The 23206-nt window shown below is 43.3% G+C and overlaps 1 protein-coding gene across 1 annotated transcript; it reads left to right on the top strand.

Moving 5' to 3' along the window:
- Window positions 1–266: 266 nt before the first annotated feature.
- Window positions 267–23206, top strand: Cct7 (chaperonin containing TCP1, subunit 7 (eta)). The gene is made up of 12 exons (XM_005385567.2): window positions 267–392; window positions 9274–9427; window positions 10552–10658; window positions 12814–12939; window positions 13850–13902; window positions 14241–14412; window positions 19141–19305; window positions 20060–20248; window positions 21011–21108; window positions 21616–21748; window positions 22203–22409; window positions 22844–23206. Exons 1-12 carry the CDS (start codon window positions 387–389, stop codon window positions 23057–23059), a joined length of 1626 nt encoding a protein of 541 aa, XP_005385624.1. The 5' UTR covers window positions 267–386; the 3' UTR covers window positions 23060–23206.

Genomic DNA, 23206 nt, shown 5'->3' with positions numbered 1-23206 from the left:
CTCACGTAAGATGCTTACTTAGCATAAGCCTATCCTACAGTAGGCGTTCAATAAATGTGTTTATTGCATTTCTTGGTCTGGTGTTTAAGGCGGGGGAAGGGAACGGAGCAAGGGAATCAGTCAAAGAGAAAGCTGCACACGCGTAAACCAACCTCTATAAATAGCGCCTCGTGCTAGAGCGTCTCGGAGGCCCAGCCTCTGGCCTTTCTAGCCACACCAACTCTTTGGTAGCGAACCATAGAGTGGCGGAAGTGGCTCGTTCCTTCCTCTTCTGGTCTAATAGCTTGGCGGAGCTTCTAGGGACTTCTTTGGCGCGGAGCATTGTGGGCTATCTGGGCGTCCGGAACACGGAGAACAGAGTAGCGGGCCACTGGAGAAGTTCCAAAATGATGGTGAGTGGTGTCTCGCGCATCCATCGCCATCCACTGCCATCTGGTCGATGGTTGGCGCCGCCCGGTCGGGGCCTGCTCTGTAGGACCCTCTTAAGTCAATTGCCTCTAACGTTGTCCCAACTCCCGTACCTGGGGGCTATCCCCGCCCGCCGCGGCCTCCTTCGGCCCGGGCACAGAGCAAGAGCCGTTAGCGATGGCTTTGTGAAGCATCAGGTCCTGGCCGGGCCGGTGACTACAGATCCCAGGGTGCTTGGGGACCGCGAACCCACGTCGCGGGCTCTTCTTTCGAGCTTCTCCACAGTCAGGACTTGTGTGAAATGAGTGCGGGGCGAGCGTGTGTACACTGTCGGCAGCCAGACTGCAAAGCCCGGGCTGGCTGGGGAAGTGCGGGAGGTAAAAGGTTTGTGCTTCTGGAACGCGCAGAGGCAGCATGAGGACCTTAGGCTGCGCCCAGTTCGACGTCTTAGTGTGGTTGCTTGCTGCTCTCTAGCCTGCCCGCTGCTGCATGCATGGAAGTAGACAACGCCTGTTCTTGAATTCACTCACTTGCTCAGACAGTAAATAAATGCGTGTGTAATCCGTTTTGAATGTACCGGGCCTAGGTGGTTGCTGGAGGTGCAGACACTCAGCCAGGAGAACGGGCAAGGCCGATGGGGACATGCTAGCAGAGGTGGGAAGCCCGGGGTCGGATTGGGGACTTTAGACAGGACTTCCTAGCTAGTTGGCTACCTAACTCTGGCTCTCACTTTCAGAGAATTGTGTGTGTGCAAGCGATGTCGATGTTGGAGCCTAAAGGTTTCTCTATAACCTATCACACCCAGTTTCAACTCTTCTGAGAGCTTCAGATGCCATCCCTGGGTCTCAAGCCTTGGTGCTCTCTCCTGAGTCATTACTAAACAGGGCTAGATTCTAAGGAGGTGTTTGATGGCAAAATCCTCTGCACTGGCGGTTCACTTATTTTAGGTTGGGGTAGTGGTGGTTGAGACAGCTATTTAGTTCAGGCTGGCCTTGAACTCACTACGTAACCTCAAACTCGCAGCAGTCCGCCTCCCTCACATTCCCAAATGCTAGGCTCATTTTGGCTTAATAAATTCCACTCAGTTGTGTTCTGCTGTCCTACTTACAGCTTCTTCTTGTCCCGATAGATTTTAGACTGACACTTGCTACAGTGCTCGGTTGTAACTGTCTCACCTTTGATTTGGGAAGAAGAAATTTCAGCACCATCCTAACATCAAACACTTGTATGTAAATAAAAACGCTGGCTCTGATTTAAAGAAAAAAAAAAGGACTAGAGAGCTACCAGCTACTAGTCAGCCACCAGGCCACATGATTAGACAGGAATTCAGAAGGAAACACTAGAGCTGTTCGCTCTAGGAACAGCTCTAGTGTTTCCTCCTGCTACCAACTGCCTTCTAATCCAGCTTGTACTCAAGGTAAAAAAAACTTAGAAGCATCTGTCTGTACTCCCTCTCCCTTCATACCATTCTTTCTGTGCTTTTTGAGTTTCTGTGCAACATTGCCTATTTTTGTTTGTTTGTTTGTTTTTCTTTTTTTGTTTTGAGAAACAGGTTGCCCCTAGTAGTAGACTGGCCTTGAACTCCCTATGTAGCCCAGGCCTCCAACTTGTGATCTTCCTGCCTCAGCCTTCTGAGTGCTGGGATTACAGGTGGGTGCCACCACACCATTGTAACGTTATCTATTCTTCTTAGTCTATGTGCAGAAGTAGTACAGTATAGTGTAGCTGTTAAGATAAAGGGTGAATGAATATGTGTATAACTCAGCTCTGCCATATAAAAGCTGTGTCACTTTGAGCATGTTATCTTATTTCTGGTGATACCGGATGAAGAGATCTTGATTCACAGATAATAGAAACAAGGGTCAAGTATGGCAAGCACAGAAAGCTTTATTAGAGGGAGAGGGAAAGAGGCTTCCGCCAAACCCGGGCTTTGGTTAAAGGCAATGAGCAGGTGGTTGAGAGAGTGACCAAGCTACTACTCACAAAACAAAGAAAAGCCGGGCATGGTGGTGCACACCTGTAATCCCAGCACTCAGGAGGCTGAGGCAGGAGGATCGTTGCGAGTTCGAGACCAGGCTGGGCTACAAAGTGAGTTCAAGGCCAGCCTGAACTGCATAGAGAGACCCTGTCTCAAAAAAACAACAAATACGTACATACATACATACATACATACAAAACAGAGAGTAGCAGATTTGTATTGGTTTCCTGGGGTGGACTAAAGTGAGGTAATTTCCATTGGCCAGGAGGGTGGTTCTAAAACATGGTTTGTGTGTGTGTGTGTGTGTGTGTGTGTGTGTGTGTGTGAGAGAGAGAGAGAGAGAGAGAGAGAGAGACAGAGAGAGAGATGGACATGGACCCCCTGGTGTTCACAGTCAACTCTTAGATGCTCCTAGAGGCTGTTGAGTCTTGTGTCTAGCCATCATCATCCTGCACAAAACATCCTGGCTTTGTACTTGATGAGCTAACAGGCAGTCAGCTTTGCTCAGTAGTTACTTTTAGAGGTGGTATCATTATTTTGTATAAATGTCCTGACATTATAATAGGGCTGAAAGACTGTGAATGCTTGACTTGCTGAAAAAAATGAAAGTTGGGTAGAAGAACCATATACTAGCTTCAGTGGGCAACAGACCAAATTAACGTGGTATTATAGTCTTAGATAAAACATTTTGTTCTTCGTATGTGTTACTGGGGATTAAAGCAAACCTTTGCACTGAGGTGCATCCCCAGTCCTTTTTAAAAATTTCTTCTTTAAAAAAAAAAATTAATTGGTATATTTTAGATATATGTAATGATAACATTTATCAGAGGGAATATGTACCTGTATATGATCTATATTGCTTCTTCTTTAATTTTTTTACTTTGAGACAGGGTCTCTTAAATTGTCTTGGCTGGGCTTGAAATAGCCTTGGCCTCCCAGAGATGCTGAGATTTGCAAGTGTGTGCCACTGCCCCTGTCTCAAAACATTTCTTACATGAACAGCACGTCTATGTGCCGAGCTAAGTAGAATCTGACCCAAGGGTAAGACAGCAAAGTACAGACACAATATGAAGATGCCGTGCCTTTTATCTCATCTGTCAGGTATCGGTAGGCCCAAGGGAAGAGTCAGTGTTCTTAGCAAAAGCAGCCCTTTTTTTGTTTATGTTTATGTTTTTTTGAGATAGGGTCTTGGTATGTTATTGAGACTGGCTTAGAACTCCTAGTGAACCTCCTGCCTCAGCCTCCTGAGTAGTAGGATTACAGGCGTGCCCCACCACACCTGGCTAAAAGCAGCCTTAAATTTTTGGGAAGTAACCCAGGCAGCTGATCAGGGGTAAATGTAGTCTAGCTGTGTGACCTCTACAGTTAGTGACTTTAAATTGATTTAAGAGCAGGTGGAGCCAGGCATAGGGGCAAACATCTGTAATCCCAGTACTCGGGGAGGCTGAGGCAGGAGGATTGCTGTGAGTTCAAGGCCACCGTGAACTACATAGCAAGGCCCTGTCCCAAAAAAATAAAAAACAGTGGAAGCTAGAAAGTTTAGTTTTTTTTTCTTGGCAACAGTTTCTCATTGTGTGCCAACTGTCTGTTTTTGTGGTTTTATTAGAGTCTCATAACAAGTCTGTTGAAATGTGAAGGTTAATACTTACTGCTCCAAGGAGTTTATTTTGTTGTTTCAACCTTCTGTCCTACCACTGTTCCACCACAGTGGTCCCTATTTCACTGGTCCTTCCTTAGTCTCTTGGAGGGAATAGCAATAGATGTTTTTATATGTCATTAAATGAATTAAACATGTAAAGTGCCTAGCAAGTAGTAAATTCTCAGCAGGTGTTAGCTGGGGAGTTGCTTGCCGCCTTTTTTCCCTGTAATATGTCCTGCTGCCAAGGCTACCTGAAGAGCTTTCATTGACTTTCAGAGAACTGGCAGTCAGAGCCAAAGTTCTCTGTATTGGGCCACCGCATTTGAGTTTTACCAAATTGATGATTACTGTTCTGTCAGACTGACCCATTTTCCTGATGGATGTCTCTTTTGGAAGGTGAAACTTCTGTCAGGATTCCTCTATATTGTTATGAAATTGGTCTCCGGTATCCAGCCCTCAGCTGGATTCTTTGGTCTTTAGTGTGTTCCTGCACACTCTTTTTGTATATGATTCTTTGGGTGACTCATACATAATCTTATAAAATATGTGTTTTATATTGTTCCCCTTGCAAAATCACATACAAGGTAAAAAGATCCCAAAAAACAATCTTGTGACTTTGAGATAGGATAGTGTGGGCTTAATGTATATCCCAGCCTTTGTGGTATTGAGCTGTGTGTGCCTTGGCATATAAACACTTGGCCTTGTTTTATAAAACATCAAGTTTTTACTTTTTTTTCCCAATTATTTATTTATTTTTTTGAGTCAGGATCTCAGTTTAGGCTGGCCTTAAAGTCATGGTGATCCTCTTACCTCAGCTTCCCAAGTGCTAGGATCATAGGATGAAGAGGCAGATCATTAAGTTAAAACTGCAAGGTCTTTCATAATTCCCATGGCAAACTGCTAAGGAATAAAAATGAGAGGTTGAAAGTAATTTGGGGACAGAAGGTGGGTTTGCCATAGCAGTGCTTGCTGCTACAGAAGTAATGAGAGAGAACCCATACTTCTTGGCCCAGCGTGGCTTATGCTAGCTCTGCTGGCTTTCTCTCCATATGGAATCTCTCTTTTTTTCCAGTTTCCCATCTCTCTAGGTCCTCCAAAGTGTAGGGAACTGTAGGGGACTGTGTGGTCAGCTGCACTGAAATCCTGGCTCTGTGTTTAAGAATTCTCAGGAAATTTAGGGTACATTGTACTACCAGTGTTTTTTTTTTTAAAGCCTAGAAGCTCGTGCTGTCTTATTTCATAGGTTATATCAGGCATTCCCAGGTAACAGTTGAATTTTCAGGGCCAAAAGTTACCTAATATTTCTTCATTTGTGGCCACATATACAAAGTAACATTATTTTTTTTTTTTTTTCCTCTTTTCTTCTGGTACTAGGAATCAAACTCACGACTTTGCGCTTGCCAGGCAGGCGCTTTGCTGCTGAGCTAAATCCCCAGCCCCCCAAAGTAACATTATTAATCCTCTTTACCATTGGGAAGATGGATGGCAATTTAATAAAGGTGTGAGCCGGGGAAATAGAGTTATGGGATTTCTGTTCCAAATGTCTCTGTTTACTGTTACAGAGAAAAGTTTTGGAAGAATCGGAGCTTTGGATTGCTGGCATAGTAGTAAGGAAGTGGTTTTGGTAGAACTTGTAGTATACAGCTCAGAAGTAGAAGTCAGAATACATTTATAAAAGCATTGTATTATTAGCCCATTCAAGAGGCAAAACAACTTGCTGAGAGTGTTAGGAAAGGATTTGATTGAAGTTGGTGTTTTGTTCTGTTTTTTAGTTTTTTGAGACAGGGTCTCGCCATGTAGTGAAGGCTGGCCTTGAACTCACTATGTAGCCCAGGGTGGCCTTGAACTCAAGATGATTGTGGTGGATTGACAACTGGTGGTCACCTTGTAACAACACCCAGCTGAACTGAACCAGCATGGTGCTGGGTGTGGGAGGTCCACCTGAGGATTGTTGCTGGCAGCATAAGGGGCAGAACTAGAAAGAGTTGAGAGGCTGTTGGGAGCTGGTAGAAGCTGTAAGTTGCTTTTGGTTCTCTTGGAGGAGCTTGTCATGCTGGTTTTCCTGATGAACTCGGCTATTCTCATTGAGCTCGGGACCTTATTGCTGAGAATGGCTTTGTTTCACTTTGGGGGAGCTCTGGTCCTCAGTTTGAACATCGTTTCCTGGCTCTGGAGAAGATGGTGCACTGCTTAGTCTCATAGAGAAGCTTCTCATGTTGGCTTTCCTGATGGGAACTTGGCTTTCCTCATCTTTGGAGGAGCTCAAGACCTCACTGTTGCTGACGATGGCTGTGGTACTTTTTAGGGGAGCTCTGGTTGTACTTTGAGTGTTGCTTTCTGGCTCCAGTGCAGATCCCTCTTTGCTTCCACCACTAACCTTTGGGCCTTTCCAGCACAGATCCATGAAATAGGCCTGCATGAGACATTGTCATGGGCCCTAGGCTTCTAGTTGGACTTGTGGGAGGCATCATTATGGGCTGTAGGTCTTCAGTTGGACTCATGCAGGACGTTGTCCTGGGATCCAAACCCTCAGCTGGATTCTTTGGTCTTTAGTGTGTGGACAGATTTCCTGCACACTCTTTTTGTAAATGATTCTTTGGGTGACTGTTATACATAATCTTATAAAATATGTGTCTTGTATTGTTCCCCTTGCAAAACCACATACTACAACAGCAGTCTTCCTGCCTCAGCCTTCTGAGTGCTGGGTTACAGGCGTGCACCACCACACTCAGCTTGGTTTTTAATTTTGAAGTGTAAGTTTCCATCCAGGGCACGGGTAGACAACAGGAAGTTTGAGGGTGCCCCAAGGAATGATTAACAGGATTAAGAGAAGGTGGGGCCTTTCAGGAGACAAATTTTTCCCTTACTGAAGACTCCAGGGACCAGGCTTTCTGAAAGGCCCAAAAGAATGCTATCTCCACACGTAGGACATTCCAGAAAAAGAAAGCATTTTCCTTCTAGTTCTGTACCTAATCCCAGGTACAAGGAAATTATCTGACAAGGATTCTTAAGAAAGAAAGAAAGAAAGAAAGAAAGAAAGAGAGAGAGAGAGAGAGAAAGAGAGAGAAAGAGAAAGAAAGAGAGAGAAAGAGAGAAAGGAAGGGAGGAAGGGAGGAAAGAAAGAAAGAAAGAAAGAAAGAAAGAAAGAAGATAAATCCAGTGATACGTGATTATTTGATAAGTATCCTTTAAATTTTTAAAAAATTTTTATTGGCACATGTTTTATTACAGTACATAATAATTACATTCATCATAGGGAGTGATGTACGTAACCATTCCCTTCCCCTTTTGGTACCTGTTCCTTTTGCAAAAAAAATTTTTTAAAGGGGGAAAGATTTATTTAGCTTACAGTAGAGATTTCAGTTCATGGTCAGCTGGTTCCAAGGCAGGGCAGCTTGGCAGAGAGGCAGTGCAGAAGAGAACCAGTTCATGGCAAGCAGAAGATAGCAAAAGCAAGCAAGGAAGAGACCAAAACATCTTTTGACAGGTCTTCATTTTTAAAAATTTAATGCGTAATGTATTTTTTTTCCCCCTTTTTTGAGACAGGGTCTCGCTACACAGGTCAGGCTGGCCTTGAGCTCACTTTGTAGCCCAGGCTGACCTTGAGCTCACTTTGTAGCCCAGGCTGGCCTTGAACTCACAATGATCCTCCTGCCTCAGCCTCCTGAGTACTGGGATTACAGGAATGTAGTGTGTAATGTATTAAATTACCCCCACTTGTATTCCTTAGTTTCTTGGGCATCTTTCTAATCCCTTTTTATGCATTTACATATTTTTTCTTGTCTCTTACCCATTTTCTGCAGTGGTTTTTGTTTGATTTTTAACATAAATCATAGCATGCCACTCTTCTGCTAAAAGCTTTTTTAGGGCTGCCCTTCTTTGCAGTGATAAAATCTAAGCTTCTTGCCCTGGCCAGTCTCAAGTGTATATGTGATTTACCACCTACCTGCCTCTTCAGCTTTATTCTGATCTTCCTCCTGCTCATTCCTCCTTGGATATATTGGCCAAAGAGGTTGGATTTTTAAGGAATTGCTCGGTTAATATGACACCAGGCTCATGTGTAATAGCTTTTTTCTGGAGTGTGAGTTCCTCACTCCTCTTGTTAAGCTGAGACAGCCCTGTGCTTTCTTGTGTCTTCTTTGCTTGATAACTGAAGTACCCCTAGGGATGGACAAGGTCGTGGCCTTCACACTTTTATTGCAGTCCACAGTAAGAAATAACTTGCATCACAGCCACTAGCATATATATAACTGACAGTAAATGTGTTGAAATAGTATTTCTCCCTTACTACATTCTGTTTCACACAAAATTAGACATTGGAAAGTCAGGATAGTGTTATCTCTGAAAGTTTGGGCTTGGTTACAGAGGGAGCTCTAATTTACCATCTACTGTCCATGCTGTTGGTCATGAGAAGAAAGCTATCGAAGCAGGCCCTTTGAACAAACTGTCTTCCCAGAATTTCTGAAGCAGGTCTGCAAGTGAAGTCCTTAACAGGGTTAATGACCCTTCTGGAGCCTAGTACACAGGAGAAAGAGAAACATCGCTGGGAAATCTGATTGGTAATCAGTCACATAGAATCTTTTACGGAGCCAGCATAAAAGGTGGAAATATTACCATATGAATTAGATGTGTTGTTTTGCGAGGCAAGACACGATGCTGTTTCTCCACCTGCTTTCCTACACTCCAGGTGAAGATAACTGCTGAGGCTGCCTGCTTGGCATCTTCAGAACTGCACCTCATGCTGTTAGCATCTTGTATACCCCCTCTGCTTCTCTGAGACTGAATTGTAACATAGATAAGCAGACTTTTTGCTGGGGGTGAACCTTGAGCAGGGCCTGGTGCTTCTTGCTGGGCTGTGACGTGAACCTCAGCAGAGAGAGAAAGGTCAGAAGTTGGAAAGGCCATGTTCATTAAACTGGGCACTGGTGAATCCAAGATTTGTGTTTCTATACTAGATTGATGTTTCGCAAACCGTTTTCCTGTCCGGTATAGATTCCGGTATAGAATCTGTCCTGCAGGATAGATTGTGGTCTGCTCTCTGGGATAGGGGCAGTTGGCGAATGGCTGTGCTGGACAGTGGGGACTGTGGTTTAGGAAGTTCCCCAGGTAATTCTGTCATGTGCAATTGGAAGCAATTTTCCTCCCCTTTCTCCCTTTGAGTCCCACTGTAATCACTTTTTTAAAGTTTTATTAGTATATGTTGTAGTAGATGGTTATTAAAAGCAGTCAATTCCACTTTCTTTTCTAGCCCACTCCAGTTATACTGTTGAAAGAGGGGACTGACAGCTCCCAAGGCATCCCTCAGCTTGTGAGTAACATCAGTGCCTGCCAGGTGATTGCTGAGGCTGTAAGAACCACCCTAGGTCCCCGTGGCATGGACAAGCTTATTGTAGATGGCCGAGGTAAGTATAGGTTTCCTTAGGCATGTATGCAGGAGACAAGTATCTGGGGAGTGTTTGGAACTAGCAGGTAGGCTCAGAAGCGTACTGTTTGTAAGGTCTCTAAGGGATTACTCAACCTAAGCAGTTCTACTGTGTACATTGTCCTGATTGTTGAGGGTAGTACCTCTTCACTGCTGGGACAAAAATACCTGACAACTAACAGGAGAAGGGTTTTTTTTTCCACTCATTTTCAGAGGTTTCAGTCTCTGCATGGTAAGGTGGCTCCAAGGCAGAAATGTGATGGAGGAAAGCTGCTATACTCATGGATCTCAGGAAACAGAGTTTGGGAAGAGCCAGACTGGAGGGGACCAGAGAACCAACCAATAGAGTCCTGAGGTCACACCCTCACGATCCACCCAGAAGTGTGTTTTACCAGTCTAGGTGTCTGTGAAGGTAATCAGGCTGGCAAGATTAACCTTCACACTGAGCCCTTTGAGGAATACATGGGAGAACCTGGGCTCAGGAGCCTGGTTCCTAGTAGGAAAATGTGGTTTAGAAACATGAACTAGAACCAGCTGGAGTTCTCTGTGGTCACATCCATTACATCGTGTTGCCAAGACAAGGAGAAAACTGCCCTTTATGTTTTAGTCCATTCATTAATATGTGGTTTTGTACCACCTTGTGCCCACCTAGTGAGTTCCCATGTTTTCCACCTTGGACCTGCTTCACCTTGTGGTTTTGCTCTATAAAAATCCCTAAAAGAGACAGAGCCCTGGGCAACCCACTGGGGTCCCCCTTTTGTCCCTCACTCGGACAGAGGCTTTCTTCCCCTCAGTAAATATAGTCTGCTCTTAAAAAAGAAATTGTGAGTTAAGAATATCTAAGTAGTTATGTCCTTTAAAACATTTCTCTGCATCTGGTTTAGTTGTACTAATTGTTCAAAGAAAATAAGGAGCCCGTGGTCTTTATTTACTTGTGATTTTAGCTCATTGTACATAGAGCTAACGATAAAGTCAGATTGATCTTCTTCCTTTACATTCCTACTGTGATCCCTTCTGCCTCATCTCCATGGAAAGTGGACTCCAAGTCTAGATAGAAAAAAGAACTTTAAAAAAGGGACTTCAAGTTTTTCTTTTTCTTTTAAGGCAAAGCAACAATTTCTAATGATGGGGCCACGATTTTGAAACTTCTTGATGTCGTCCATCCTGCAGCAAAGACTTTAGTGGATATTGCTAAATCCCAAGATGCTGAGGTAGGAAAATCAGTCATATATATTTAAGTGGAGGTTGAAACACATCCCTGCTTGTTACTTTATTCTTCAATTTTTTTTATGTCTAAAATTATTGTGTAGGGGCTGGGGATTTAGCTCAGTGGCAAAGCACCTGCCTGGCAAGCACAAGGTCGTGAGTTCGATTCCTGGTACCGGAAGAAAAGACAAAAGAATAAAATAAAATAAAATAAAATTATTGTGTAAGTAGCGCATGCTTGTAAAAATAGGCTCAGAAGTGTACTGTTTGTAAGGTCTCTAAGGGATTACTCAGTCTGAGCAGTTCTGCTGTGTACATTGTCATGATTGCTGAGGGTAGTAGCTCTTCATTGCTGGGACAAAAATACCTGACATGCACAACTTACAAGAGTAAAGTAATCTTTAAAAATGTATAGTATTCCATTGCATGTAGTTTTTCATATTTTTTTTTGGTCTTTTTGAGACCAGGTCTTGCTATGTAGTTCCAGCTGGCCTTGAGCTCACTTTGTAGCCCAGGATGGTCTTGAATTCATAACGATCCTCCTGCCTCACCCTCCCAAGTGCTGGGATAACAGGTGTGCGCCACCACACCCGACTCATTCTATTAACACATTTTAAATGGCAATGGTCTTTGGGTCAAAATCCTAAAGACCAAGTCGAAGCACTTGGGACTAGGGTGGTGTTTTTCCTATGAGCTGCTAAGTAAATAATTTAATATCTTAATCCATTAATCACCTTGTAAAATGAGGCTGGGAAAAAATAGCCCACCTGTTTGTGTGTGTGTGAGATGATAGTAAAATATACATAACATGAAACTTAATCTTTTCAAGTATGCAGGTCAGTGGCATTAGCCAACCTATCTTTTTAAAAATTTCTGGCACTGGAGTTTTAATAATATAGTCAGTGTCAAGACAGACAGAATTGTATTTGTAGTACTGTAAAATATTTCTATTACCAGTAATGTTCTGAAGTTATATTAAAAGGTTTATTAAGCTGGATATGGTGGTATGTACTTGTAATTCCAGCACTTTTGAGGCTGAGGCAGGAGGATCTCGGAGTTTGAGGCCAGCCTGAACTGCATTGTAAGATCCTGTCTCAAAAAACCACAAATTTAACAAAACAAAAGCAACAGTTTATCAGGACATAGTAGTTTATAAAACAGTACAGCTTACATAAAATTAAACTGCAGGTCTGGACTTGATGTGTTACTGTATTCTACAGGGGAATAATATCTTCCTGTCCAGAAATCTGTCAGCTTCAACGCTATGGTAGCCCCTTTTTCTCCAATGCAAATTCTTTACCTTATACAATGAACATAAGTAAGTTAAAAATAAATTCCTTCCTTTCCAAAAAGCTCTTGTTCTTATCCTCCCTCATTTAAAATAGGGTTTAGGTACCATCATAGAAAAGCACCATCTAAGAAAGATTAGAATTCTAGTAATCTACTTATTCCAAATACTTTTTGAAATATAAGAACATTGGTTGGTTTTAGGAGTAGGATTTGGTTGAAAAATAGCCTTTTGTAAACTCCTGAAGTACTTCATGTTCCTTAAAGAGTGTTTATCTTTTGCTTCTTGATATTGTGGTTATTTTGTCGTGTAAGTATTATGTTACAAGAATGACAAGGACTGTCTTACTACATGGCCTTGCACATAATAATAAAAGTCCTCAGTTAATACACATGTGTGTGATTTTATATCTTGAAAAAATTGGCCGGGCATGATGGCACACACCTGTAATCCCAGCATTCGGGAGGCTGAAGCAGGAGGATTGTTGTGAATTTGAGACCAGCCTGGGTTACAAAGTAAGCTCAAGGCTAGCCTGAACTGCATAGCAAGACCCTGTCTCAAAAGGACCAAAAAAAAAAGAGAAAATTTGTTTGTCTAAATCAGCCCTTTTTGGAGAACAGCGTTGTTTAGGGAATTAATTTTGTAGCTCAGGACTATTTGATAAGATGAATACATCAGTACTGGATTCATAAGTACTGTCAATTTCTGTTTGTTGCAAAAAACCTGTGTTTCCAGGAAAAGCTTGATACCCATTGAAAGAATGCCAAGTGTACATAGGTGGAAGTTCTGCCTTCCAGAACTGCCTAAAAATAGAGTTCTAGGGTTTTGTTTCCTGAACATTAGAAAACACATTTTCTGTCATCCTCTTCCAGGTTGGTGATGGCACCACCTCAGTAACGCTGCTGGCTGCAGAGTTTCTGAAGCAGGTGAAACCATACGTGGAGGAAGGTTTGCACCCCCAGATCATCATCCGAGCTTTCCGCACAGCGACACAGTTGGTATGAGAATACTGATTCACTTGGGCTTGTGCCTGGGCACCTTCAGGTTTCTCTTAGTGAGGAGAATGTCTTTATTGTGGTCTAGAGGGACTGTGGGACAGGCTTATTTGTTCATTTTCTGACTTCTCTCTAGGAATCTCATTTCTACTATTTAGTAATTATTTAGTGAGGTAGATAAAGCCTCAGGTTAGAGTCAGCCTGGTAGATTATGATGTATATAAAGCATTTTAATAAGTTAGAGCTATTTATTTGTGGGGGTTGGGGGCAAAGGTTTGGAGGGCTATATGGTGCTAGGGGTGGAACCCTGTGCCTCATACATACTAGATACACATTCTACCATGAGTTATGTCCCTGCTTGTCTTTTGTCTTTATTAAGTACTTCACAGCCTCTCTTGGGACCTAGTTATTATTCACCCTCTTACCTTCATTTCGTTACCTGGGACGAGTCATCTAATTTCTCTTTGCCTTTTCCCCTTTACTATCTGTTTTGGGTGGTAACATGAACTTGGAACCATATATGCAGAGTACTTTGGAAAAGATAAAACAAATTTAAAATATACTAGTATATATACTTTGTTTATAAGTAAAATAAAAAGTTCTAGAAGTTGTAATAGAGGTTTTTGGTATGCCAGAGGTTTGAGCTAATCTAGTGCTGATTGATTTTTTAGCCAGTGTGCTAGCACACTGATGATACTTAAGCAGTATATGCCTACTGTACATATCTAACTTGGAGAGGTTTTTTTTTGTTGTTGTTTTTTTTTAACATCTTCCTAGGCAGCTGCAGGACCTAGAAATGCTATTTTACCCATAGATTAGAAGTGCTTAAAATTTGGCAGGAAGCAGGGGCTGAGATCTACTTCACCATTGTGTCTTTAGCATGGGAGACTCACTCAAGTTCTGTTCTTGGCAGGCAATTAACAAGATCAAAGAGATTGCTGTGACTGTGAAGAAGCAAGATAAATTGTAAGTTTGTAGTGAACTTTATCAGAACCTTGACTTCTCGTGGCCAGATTGGATGCAGACAACATGTCGCAGACCGTGTATGGGTCTTCATGTGTTTGGCTTTTATTAGACCCTGTAACCCAGCCCATAGAGTACAAGAGAGGCTGTTGAAAAGCTGTTACATGTGATGTTTTTGACTGCAGTCGCCATCTGTCACTGATTATCTGTGCTAAAGATACAGAAGGTGATGTTGGAGGGGGCTTCTAGTGACTGGAAGGGAACAATCTCTGTGGCAGTAGGATGAGGTAAGAGGAGTTTGGTTTTCAAGACATGATGCAGGTTCTGTCCTTATGTCCCAGGGAGCAGAGGACGCTGCTGGAGAAGTGTGCCATGACAGCGCTGAGCTCCAAGCTGATCTCCCAGCAGAAAGCCTTTTTTGCTAAGATGGTTGTTGATGCCGTGATGATGCTTGATGATTTGCTGCAGCTTAAAATGATTGGAATCAAGAAGGTACAGGGTGGAGCCCTAGAGGTATGTCAGTTGTGTTCTCCATGGAAAGCTTCTGCTTTCACATTGGCCCTTCAGATAGCTTGATATGGGAGGAAGGCACATAGTACAGGTGGAGAGAAAATTCACATTGCAGAGAAGGTCAGACTTGAGAGCTATGCTTCCCCGTACTGCCACTACAGGGTGTGACTGTAGATTAGTTTTGTAACCCCTGTATTTAGTAGAATAAAAAATTAGAATGGCTGGTTGATTCTTCAGAATTTTTTTTCTCCATGTCAGTGTTTGTTGTGGTAAAGCTAGTTCAGAAAAATTACAACCCTGCCAATTAATAAATCTGAGTGGTATTTCGCGGTCTGTTCTTTAGTCCCAGTAAATGGTCAGGCTCTCCTTTCTATTCATTTATCTTGGAAAGATGATACATAGTTGAAACTGTGTAAAAGCCCCCCCTGAAAGTGTCCCGTATACTACACCTGTCCCATATGTAGGCACTGTTATAAGTTTGAGGGTATATATCCTTCCAGAACTGCTAGATTCATGTACAAGCACATAGGTACTGATTTTTTAAAACATAAATAATTGTTTGTAGTACTTAGTATTCTGTAACAAGCTTTAGTCCATTTAACATCATGTTTTAGCAGTTAAGCCGTATCAGCATGTGTAGCTCTTAGTTCAGCACTGTCCAGCATGCTAGCAGAGAACTTTCTGAGTTGTCCAGTATCGTAGCTCTATTTACTCATAACACCTGAGCACCTGAAATGTATTTAATGCAACTCAGGCGCTGTGTTTACTTATATTTTTATTTTACTTTTAAATTATTTTTTGGTTTTAGGGATTGAACCCAGGGTCTTATGTGTGCTGGGTAAATAAGTGCTCTACCTGTTTTGAGAAATCCCTTCCCTTTTTTAAAATACAAATTTGAGAGAGGGTTTTGCTAAGTTGCCTAGGCTGGCCTCATTTTTGATCCTCCTGCCTTCACCTCCCAAGTAGCTAAGGTTATAAGCATGTGCCACATACCTGGATTAAAACTAATAATCTTACCTGGTAAGAAAGCTAGGGACTCTAAGTCACCTTTGTATTTTTCCCGATTGTCCCACATTCATTAGATTCATGTAAAACTCAACATAAAAGCTGACCCAGAATTGAATAAACGGTGGTAGTGATTATTTCTTATTCTGTTTTACCTACTAACTTAATACATTTTTCTTTCTTTCTTCCCTCCTCTCCCTTCCTTTCTCCCCCTTTTTCTCCCTTTCTTTCTCTTTCTCTTTTTTTTTTCCTTTTGTGGATATGAGTCTGTGGAAGGGGTGGTACTGGAGATTAAACCCAGGGAGCATTGAAATACACCCCCAGTCCTTTTTAAATTTTTGAGATAGGGTTTTGATAAGTTGCCCAGACTAGCCTCAAACTTCGGATCCTTTTGTTTCAGCCTCCCGAAAAGCCGAGATTACACGCATGTGCTACATGCCCAGCTCTAATTATTTCTTTAGAATGTCTCTTTTACTCATTCCCAGGACTACTGTCACTCTTTCTTCAGTGTTGCTTAAAGAATAAGTACATTATTGTGTTACAGGGTGGAGTTTTCCATTTTACTCCTTTATGAAGCCTTCTGGGGTTCCATACTGTCTACATGATAAAAGCTGGGCTTTAGCCTTAGCTTAGCCTATAAAGTCGTACAACCATCTCTTCCTCTCTTTTTGGTGCTTACTGGCTGGCTCTGCTGTCTATTTTATATTCTAGCAACTTCAACAGACTTCATTTCCTATTCCATGCAACACTGGCCCCTCACCTCATGGGAACACCTCTTTTTCTGTTCGATTAATTTCTGCTCATCCGTCATGGTTCTGCTTGGGTATTACCCTTTTTGGGGCACTGGATTCGAATGACTCAGGAACTGGGGGTAGACACTGTTCACTGAGAAGCTGTAGTATTGTAGATGAGCACTGGCAGCAACCTAAAGGTCAGCAAACTGATTACTCCTTTCATGGAGTGGGAGTGACAAGAAAGAGAGCTGCAATTTGAACCTGTCTTGTGATAGGCTAAAGTCAGTTCCGAGGTCAGCCTTGCTGTTTACACCTGCTGTTTCATCCAGCTTACAGGAAGCACTATTATAGAATAAGCTATAGAAGCTCATGTCTGTAGTGATTAATACGTGAAAGCCATGATGACAGCTATAAAGGATTTTAGATTTATTTTCATTACTGGGGATTAAACCTAAGACCTTCATACTGAGTTATATCCCCAGATCTTTTTGATTTTTTATTTTGAGACAGGGTCTCACTAAGTTGCTCAGTTGCCCAGGTAGGCTTGAACTTGCAATTCAGTTCTTCTGCATCTGTCTTGCAGACTTCTGGGATTACAGGATGTGCTATCACCCAGCTGGAATTTCTGATTTGGGGTTTTTTTTTTTTTTTGTACATTTGCGGTGCTTTTTTAAAAAACAGTAGCACCGTTTTATTAAAGGTAGGAAAAGAAATAGGCTCTGCAGAGTGAGCTTGGGCCAAGTAAAAGTAGGAAAAGAAGCGCACCCTATAGCGTGAGTGGGCCACCGTGCCAAGAGGGAACATGGTGGCCGTGTTAGCAGTACTTAATGATTACGTGATTACATTCATCATGGAGAGTTCGTACACTTATATGACGCATCTGAATTCTTTTCACGTTCCCCCCCCAACACACACACTTTTCTCTCACGTCTTACCCATCTCTTGGTCTCTTTCCCATTTGCAAAACAGTTTATTCCCTGTTTCCTATTATCTGTATTTTATGTTGCTCTTTACTTATACTTTAGGTTTCCCACAAAAGAGAAACCATGTGATATTTAAGCTTACATGTCGGATTTATTTTACTTAGTCCTATGGTCTTCAGGTGCATTTATTTTCCTAGGGATGACTCATCCTTTATAGCAGAGTAGTACTCCATTGTGTGTATATACCACCTTTTCTTTTTCCATTTATCTGTGGGATATATAGGCTGCTTCCATGATTTAGCTATTTTGAATTGTGCTGCCATAAACATGGGTACGCATGTATCACTGTCATGTAATGTCTTTTAACTCTTGGGGAGATACCCAGAAGGGGGAGTAGGTGGGTTGAATGGAATTTTTGAGGAGTTTTAATACTGATTCCCATAGTGGGTGCACAAGTTTACATTCCCACCAACAATGTGGAACGATTCCTTCCCTTCCCTTCCCACAGCCTCACCAGCATTTATTACCTGATTTCTTGATGATGGCCATTCTTTCTGGAGTAAGATGGAATCTCAGTATTGTTTTAATTTATATTTTGCTAATGGCCAGATACATTGAACATTTTTTGATGTATTTATTGACCACTTGTTCTGAAAAGTCTCTGTTCCTTTTGGTTGTCCAGTTTTTGATTGGGTCTTTTCTTGTGGGGGGAGGAGATAATTTTTTTTTTTTAGTCCTTTATTAGAGATATTAACCCTATATCTGAGGGGTACCTGGAAAGAACGATTTCCAATCTCTAGGTTGTCTCTTCACTCTTGGTTGTTCCCTTGCTGTGCAGAAACTTCTTAACATAATTACATTTGTTGATTCTTCTTGTGCAGTTGAGATCCTGTTCACAAAGTCTTTGCCTGTGTCTTCAAGAGTTTTACCTATTTTATGTTTCAACAGAGGATTTCTGATCCTTATGGTCCTTTGCCTTTGTCTTCTGGAAACATGAAGTCTCTGGGCTATAGCACTTAAGCTGTGTGTTGTGTGTGTGTACATGCGTGTGTGCAAGGAGACTTGAGAGTAAAAGAAAGAAAATATTGCATGGTTTCTGCCTTAACCATAAGTGCCTGACTTTGCCTGTCAGTAAATGTGAATATACTATTATTCATTGCAGGTGCTTCAGAGGATAGTCCGAACAGGGATTTACCATTTGAAATATTTTCCTCAGACTAAGAGGCAACTAAACTGGGCATAATGGTGCATGCCTGTAATACCACCACTTGGGAGGCTGAGGCAGGAGGATTGCCTGAGTTTGAGGCCAACCTGAACTGCATAGCCAGACCCTGTCTTTCTTTTTTTTTTGAGACAGGGTTTCACTTGTAGTTCAGACTGGCCTTGAACTCACTATGTCTATCCTAGGCTGACTGCAAACTCATAGTGATCCTCCTGTCTCAGCCTCCCAAGTGCTGGAATTGCAGGCATGTGCCACCATACATGGCAAGACCCTTTTTTTTTTAAATAGTCAACTAGAATATTTTGTTACTCTTTGAAAAATTAATTTAATCCTAGCTGCTATAGTGGTGGCACACACCTAGAATCCCAGCACCAGTTTTTATTGATACATGTTTGCAGTACTTAATGATTACATTCATCATGGGGAATTGGTATGTCTGCATAATACATCTTAATTCATTTTACATCCCTTTCCCCCCTACCTGTGGCAGAAGGATCATAAGTGTGAGTCTCGCCTGGGCACTTTCGTGAGACTGTGTGTCAAAAAAAAAAAAAGAAAAACGGCTAGAGATGCAGCTCAGTGTGGAGGCCCTGGGTTCAATCCCCAATATTGTGGGAAAAAATTGATTTGTCCCTAATTTTGTCATAAATCCATAAAAAATTTTTAACTCTTGCAGGTTCACAGGAATGTATAAGCACTAGCTTTTGGAGGTTAGGGAGGGGCAGCTCTGGAGGCCAAACCCAGGACCTCCTTGTGCATGCTTGGTGAGCACTCCTAGCAGCACTGGCTTGATCTTATTTCATGGTGGTCGCAAACCAACGAACTGTCTGTCTGTGTCTTTATCCAGGAGTCTCGGCTGGTTGCAGGTGTTGCATTCAAGAAGACTTTCTCTTATGCTGGGTTTGAAATGCAGCCTAAAAAGTACAATAACCCCATGATCGCCTTATTAAATGTTGAACTTGAGCTGAAAGCTGAGAAAGACAATGCTGAGATCAGAGTCCACACAGTGGAGGTAGGCCTTCTCGCTGGTGGTGGCATGGAAATGGACAGATTTCTGGGCCAGAGTCTCCAGTCTCCTTGGCTGTCTCAGGCCTAGCTCCGCTTTTCAGGCTTCTTGTAGGTCCCCTGTCCTCCTGCCCCAACCTGAGTTTTGTTGGCTAAATACTGGGCCCACTATTATACCGTGCTTCCTCTTACCTCAACTTGAGGCAGTTTGGATATGGAAGACTTGTTGAGATACTTAACTATTCTCCAAACCTCAGAACAGAGTTAGCAAGACCTGTCTAGCTACACAACCTGCCTAGAATTTTGGTTCCTCTTCTTGGACAGGTGTGGGCTCCTCCCCTTCTTGCGTGGGTCTTCTGCATTTCTGTTCTACTGTCATGACTGTTATCAAGGCTGCCCCTAGAGCTAACAGTGGCACCCCGTGCAGAATGACCTTCGGGGAGTGGGCTTGTTATTGGGAGGTCCATGGGTGCAGTACCTCAGAAGAGGCTAGGGTTCACCAGGCTAAAACGTTTTTCATACCTGGCATTGCCAGTTCTGGTGTAGCTCCCTGGCCCAGGGTTACTCTCTGCTTTTGGGCTTGAAAGTATGGGGTGGTATCTGTTCACCTGAAAGCATCCCTGATCATTTGGGCTGAGGAGTGGCTATTTTGTTCACCCCCATTAATTCCTACATAAATCAGTACGTTTTATTAGGGGGAGGATCATGTTGTAGCCAATCTCCATCACAAAACATCCTCATCTTTTTCTGTGTTTCTTCAGGATTATCAGGCAATCGTTGATGCTGAGTGGAACATTCTTTATGACAAGTTAGAGAAGATTTATAATTCTGGAGCCAAAGTTATTTTGTCCAAACTCCCTATTGGAGATGTGGCCACCCAGTACTTCGCTGACAGGGACATGTTCTGTGCCGGCCGTGTGCCTGAGGAGGATTTGAAGAGGACAATGATGGTAATGAAACTTTAACAGGCTGCTTTTTTTTTTTTTCTTTTTTTTTTGTCTTTTCGAGACAGGGTCTCGCTATGCAGTTCAGGCTGGCCTTGTGCTCACTTTGCAGGCCAGGCTGGTCCCAAACTCAAAAGGATCCTCCTGCCTCAGCCTCCTGAGTGCTGAACAGGTTGCTTCTTAACTTTCGTAGCACTGAAGGGTTTTCTTCTATATGTGACGTAAGCATGTCTGTTAAGTTTTTTTTTTTTTTTTTTTTTTTTTTTTGCCAGGAAGTGCTGTGTTCCTGGTGTACCTAGTAATACAACTACTTTAAAGTTTGTCTAACTGGCTTATGAGAGAATCTAGCAGTAATGCCCTAATCATCCAGACAGCCTCAGGAGTATTACTTCTAGCCAGATGTTTTCCCTTTCTTGAATGTTTCATAGACGTTACTTTTAGAACTAAAGTTCTACTCCTAAAGTTTAGTTGTTAGGCCCAGAGCACCTTAGTCTTAGGAAAGGAGTGTGGACTAAAGTGAAAGGGTCTCTATTTCCTTTCAGCTTAGCCTACTTGCCCTTTATTTATTTTAGTTCTGTCCCGTTTTCTGCGGTTTCATCAGGGGGTGGCCTCAGGGTCAGGGGAAAGGACAGGTTGTCCAGTGCACGGGGCTCTGGGGACCATGGCACAGTCCAGCATGTGAACTGGCTTGGATACTGGGTGACAGGAAGTCAACTGGCCTTTTTGTGAACCTTAACTACTAGATGACCTTGCCTTTCTTCTCCTCAGGCCTGTGGAGGCTCAATCCAGACCAGTGTGAATGCTCTCTCAGCAGATGTGCTGGGCCGCTGCCAGCTGTTTGAAGAGACCCAGATTGGAGGTGAAAGGTAAGTGCATCTGGGCTGCCTGTAGACTGAACTCACAACATCAACCAGATGGCCTTCTCCTATTTCCTGAGTATGGTGTGGAGCTTGTACTGTTCTTTGTTGAGGTGTTGCCTTTTGGGCAAAGAGCTCAGGTACATAGAGTGTTACAGGAGGGCAGAAGGTCTTGGGTCTTAAGTCTGACTCTATAATCTTTTTTTTTTTTTTTTGGTTTGTTTTTGTTGTTTGTTTTTCTCCGGTACCGGGAACTGAACTCACGACCTTGCGCTTGCCAGGCAGGCGCTTTTGCCGCTGAGCTAAATCCCCAGCCCCTGACTCTATAATCTTGATGCCCCAGTAGCACAGCCCTAGAGTTTTCTGTCTTGAAGAAAATGCCTTTGAGGTTGGGGTTGGGCAGTCTGGATGAAGAATAGAACAGCTGCTGAGTGTTTTGGAGGGTTTGGCAACGAGAACAGACATAGATGGCAGCAGACAGGAGTTCACACATGTATGATTTCATCCTGGGTGTAGGTACAATTTCTTCACTGGCTGCCCCAAGGCCAAGACTTGCACCTTCATCCTCCGCGGTGGTGCTGAACAGTTTATGGAGGAGACAGAGCGGTCTCTACATGACGCCATCATGATCGTCAGGAGGGCCATCAAGGTACTAGGCTGACGGCCTCCTGCCTGCATAGCCCACTCTACCTTCCTAGCTGATTAGACCCTGAGCTTTGTGTGCTGATCCCCTCCTTGTGTAGTTTGTCCCTTTTTGGGTGGCTTGGAGGGCCCTGATTTGTCCCAAAAATCATAGAGGAACTGGTCTTCAGTCTCAAGAGTCATGCTGTCTTACAGGCTGAGACTTGTTCTTGCCAGCAAACTATGGAATTGACTGTCCTGGTGATTATGCCAGTGTGTTCAAGTTACGTGTGACCTTGATGGTGACTTTATGGTTCACTAGGTTGAAGCTGGGAAGTGCTAGAAGGGCCATGTCGGGTCTTTCGGGGCCTGGGATGCAGGGAGGAATGAGGCGCTCTTTCCTGGGCCAGAGGATCTAGAGTGGCCCAGCTTGGAGTTTGTACCAGTGCCTCTTGCATTGAAAGGTGGTTTGGTTTCTGTAGAATGATTCAGTGGTGGCTGGTGGTGGAGCTATCGAGATGGAGCTGTCTAAGTACCTGCGGGATTATTCAAGGACTATCCCAGGAAAACAGCAGCTACTGATTGGGGCGTATGCCAAGGCCTTGGAGATTATTCCACGCCAGCTATGTGACAATGCTGGCTTTGATGCCACAAACATCCTGAACAAACTGCGGGCCCGGCACGCCCAGGTAAGTGCTTCCTCTTGTCACAGTCCAAGAATTGGGTAGATGGGGCTAGACTGTCAGGGTTTTCTGTACTTAGGAGACAAGGTGTGCACACTTAACCCAAGTGATGGGCTAAAAGAAAACCCAGAACAACTGGGTAACTGCCTTCTGTGTGGTAAGAGGAAAGCCATGGTGCCAGCATTGGAAGTAGCAGCTCTTGGGAGAGGCCCAGAGCTCTTGTGTGATCAGCATGTCCAGGATTTGAAGGGAGTAACTGGCAGGAGTCAGTTGGGAAGAGATTCCTGCGTAATCTACATGAAGAATTTGTCTTCCTTAGGGAATGGAGTCATGTTTGGGGAGTCTTAAGGATTCCTGACAATCCCAGGTGTTTAGAGAGAATGTAAGAAACTTGGGAGCAGTTTCCTACTGCCCCTCCCCCTCTTTTCCTGCTCTTTCAGGGAGGCATGTGGTATGGGGTAGACATCAACAATGAGGACATTGCTGACAACTTCGAAGCCTTCGTGTGGGAGCCAGCTGTGGTGCGGATCAATGCCCTCACAGCAGCCTCCGAGGCTGCATGCCTCATCGTGTCCGTTGATGAGACCATCAAGAACCCCCGCTCCACCGTGGATGCTCCTCCAGCAGTGGGCCGGGGCCGAGGCCGCCTGCCTTGAGACATCCTGCCCGTCACGCTGGCAGCTGGCTGCAAGTGTGCTTGCCATCGCTGGCTTGGTTCATTGGTATTTTGAAGAAGTGGTAGTAATTGGTCTGCTCTGTTCTCACTGGAGGTTATTTAAATAAAACTGAAGACTTAGACTTAA

This window comes from Chinchilla lanigera, unplaced genomic scaffold, assembly GCF_000276665.1.
Source record: "Chinchilla lanigera isolate Chin_1 unplaced genomic scaffold, ChiLan1.0 scaffold00023, whole genome shotgun sequence".
Lineage (NCBI taxonomy): Eukaryota > Metazoa > Chordata > Mammalia > Rodentia > Chinchillidae > Chinchilla > Chinchilla lanigera.
Note: the sequence above shows the minus strand (reverse complement) of the source record. Positions and strands in the feature narration are given on the sequence as shown.

Bases quoted from the DNA above. Each gene is read 5' to 3' on its own strand.
- Cct7 (XM_005385567.2), top strand. The intron at 19,306-20,059 runs GTAGGCCTTCTC...GTGTTTCTTCAG, and splicing joins TCAGAGTCCACACAGTGGAG to GATTATCAGGCAATCGTTGA. The intron at 21,109-21,615 runs GTAAGTGCATCT...TCCTGGGTGTAG, and splicing joins ACCCAGATTGGAGGTGAAAG to GTACAATTTCTTCACTGGCT.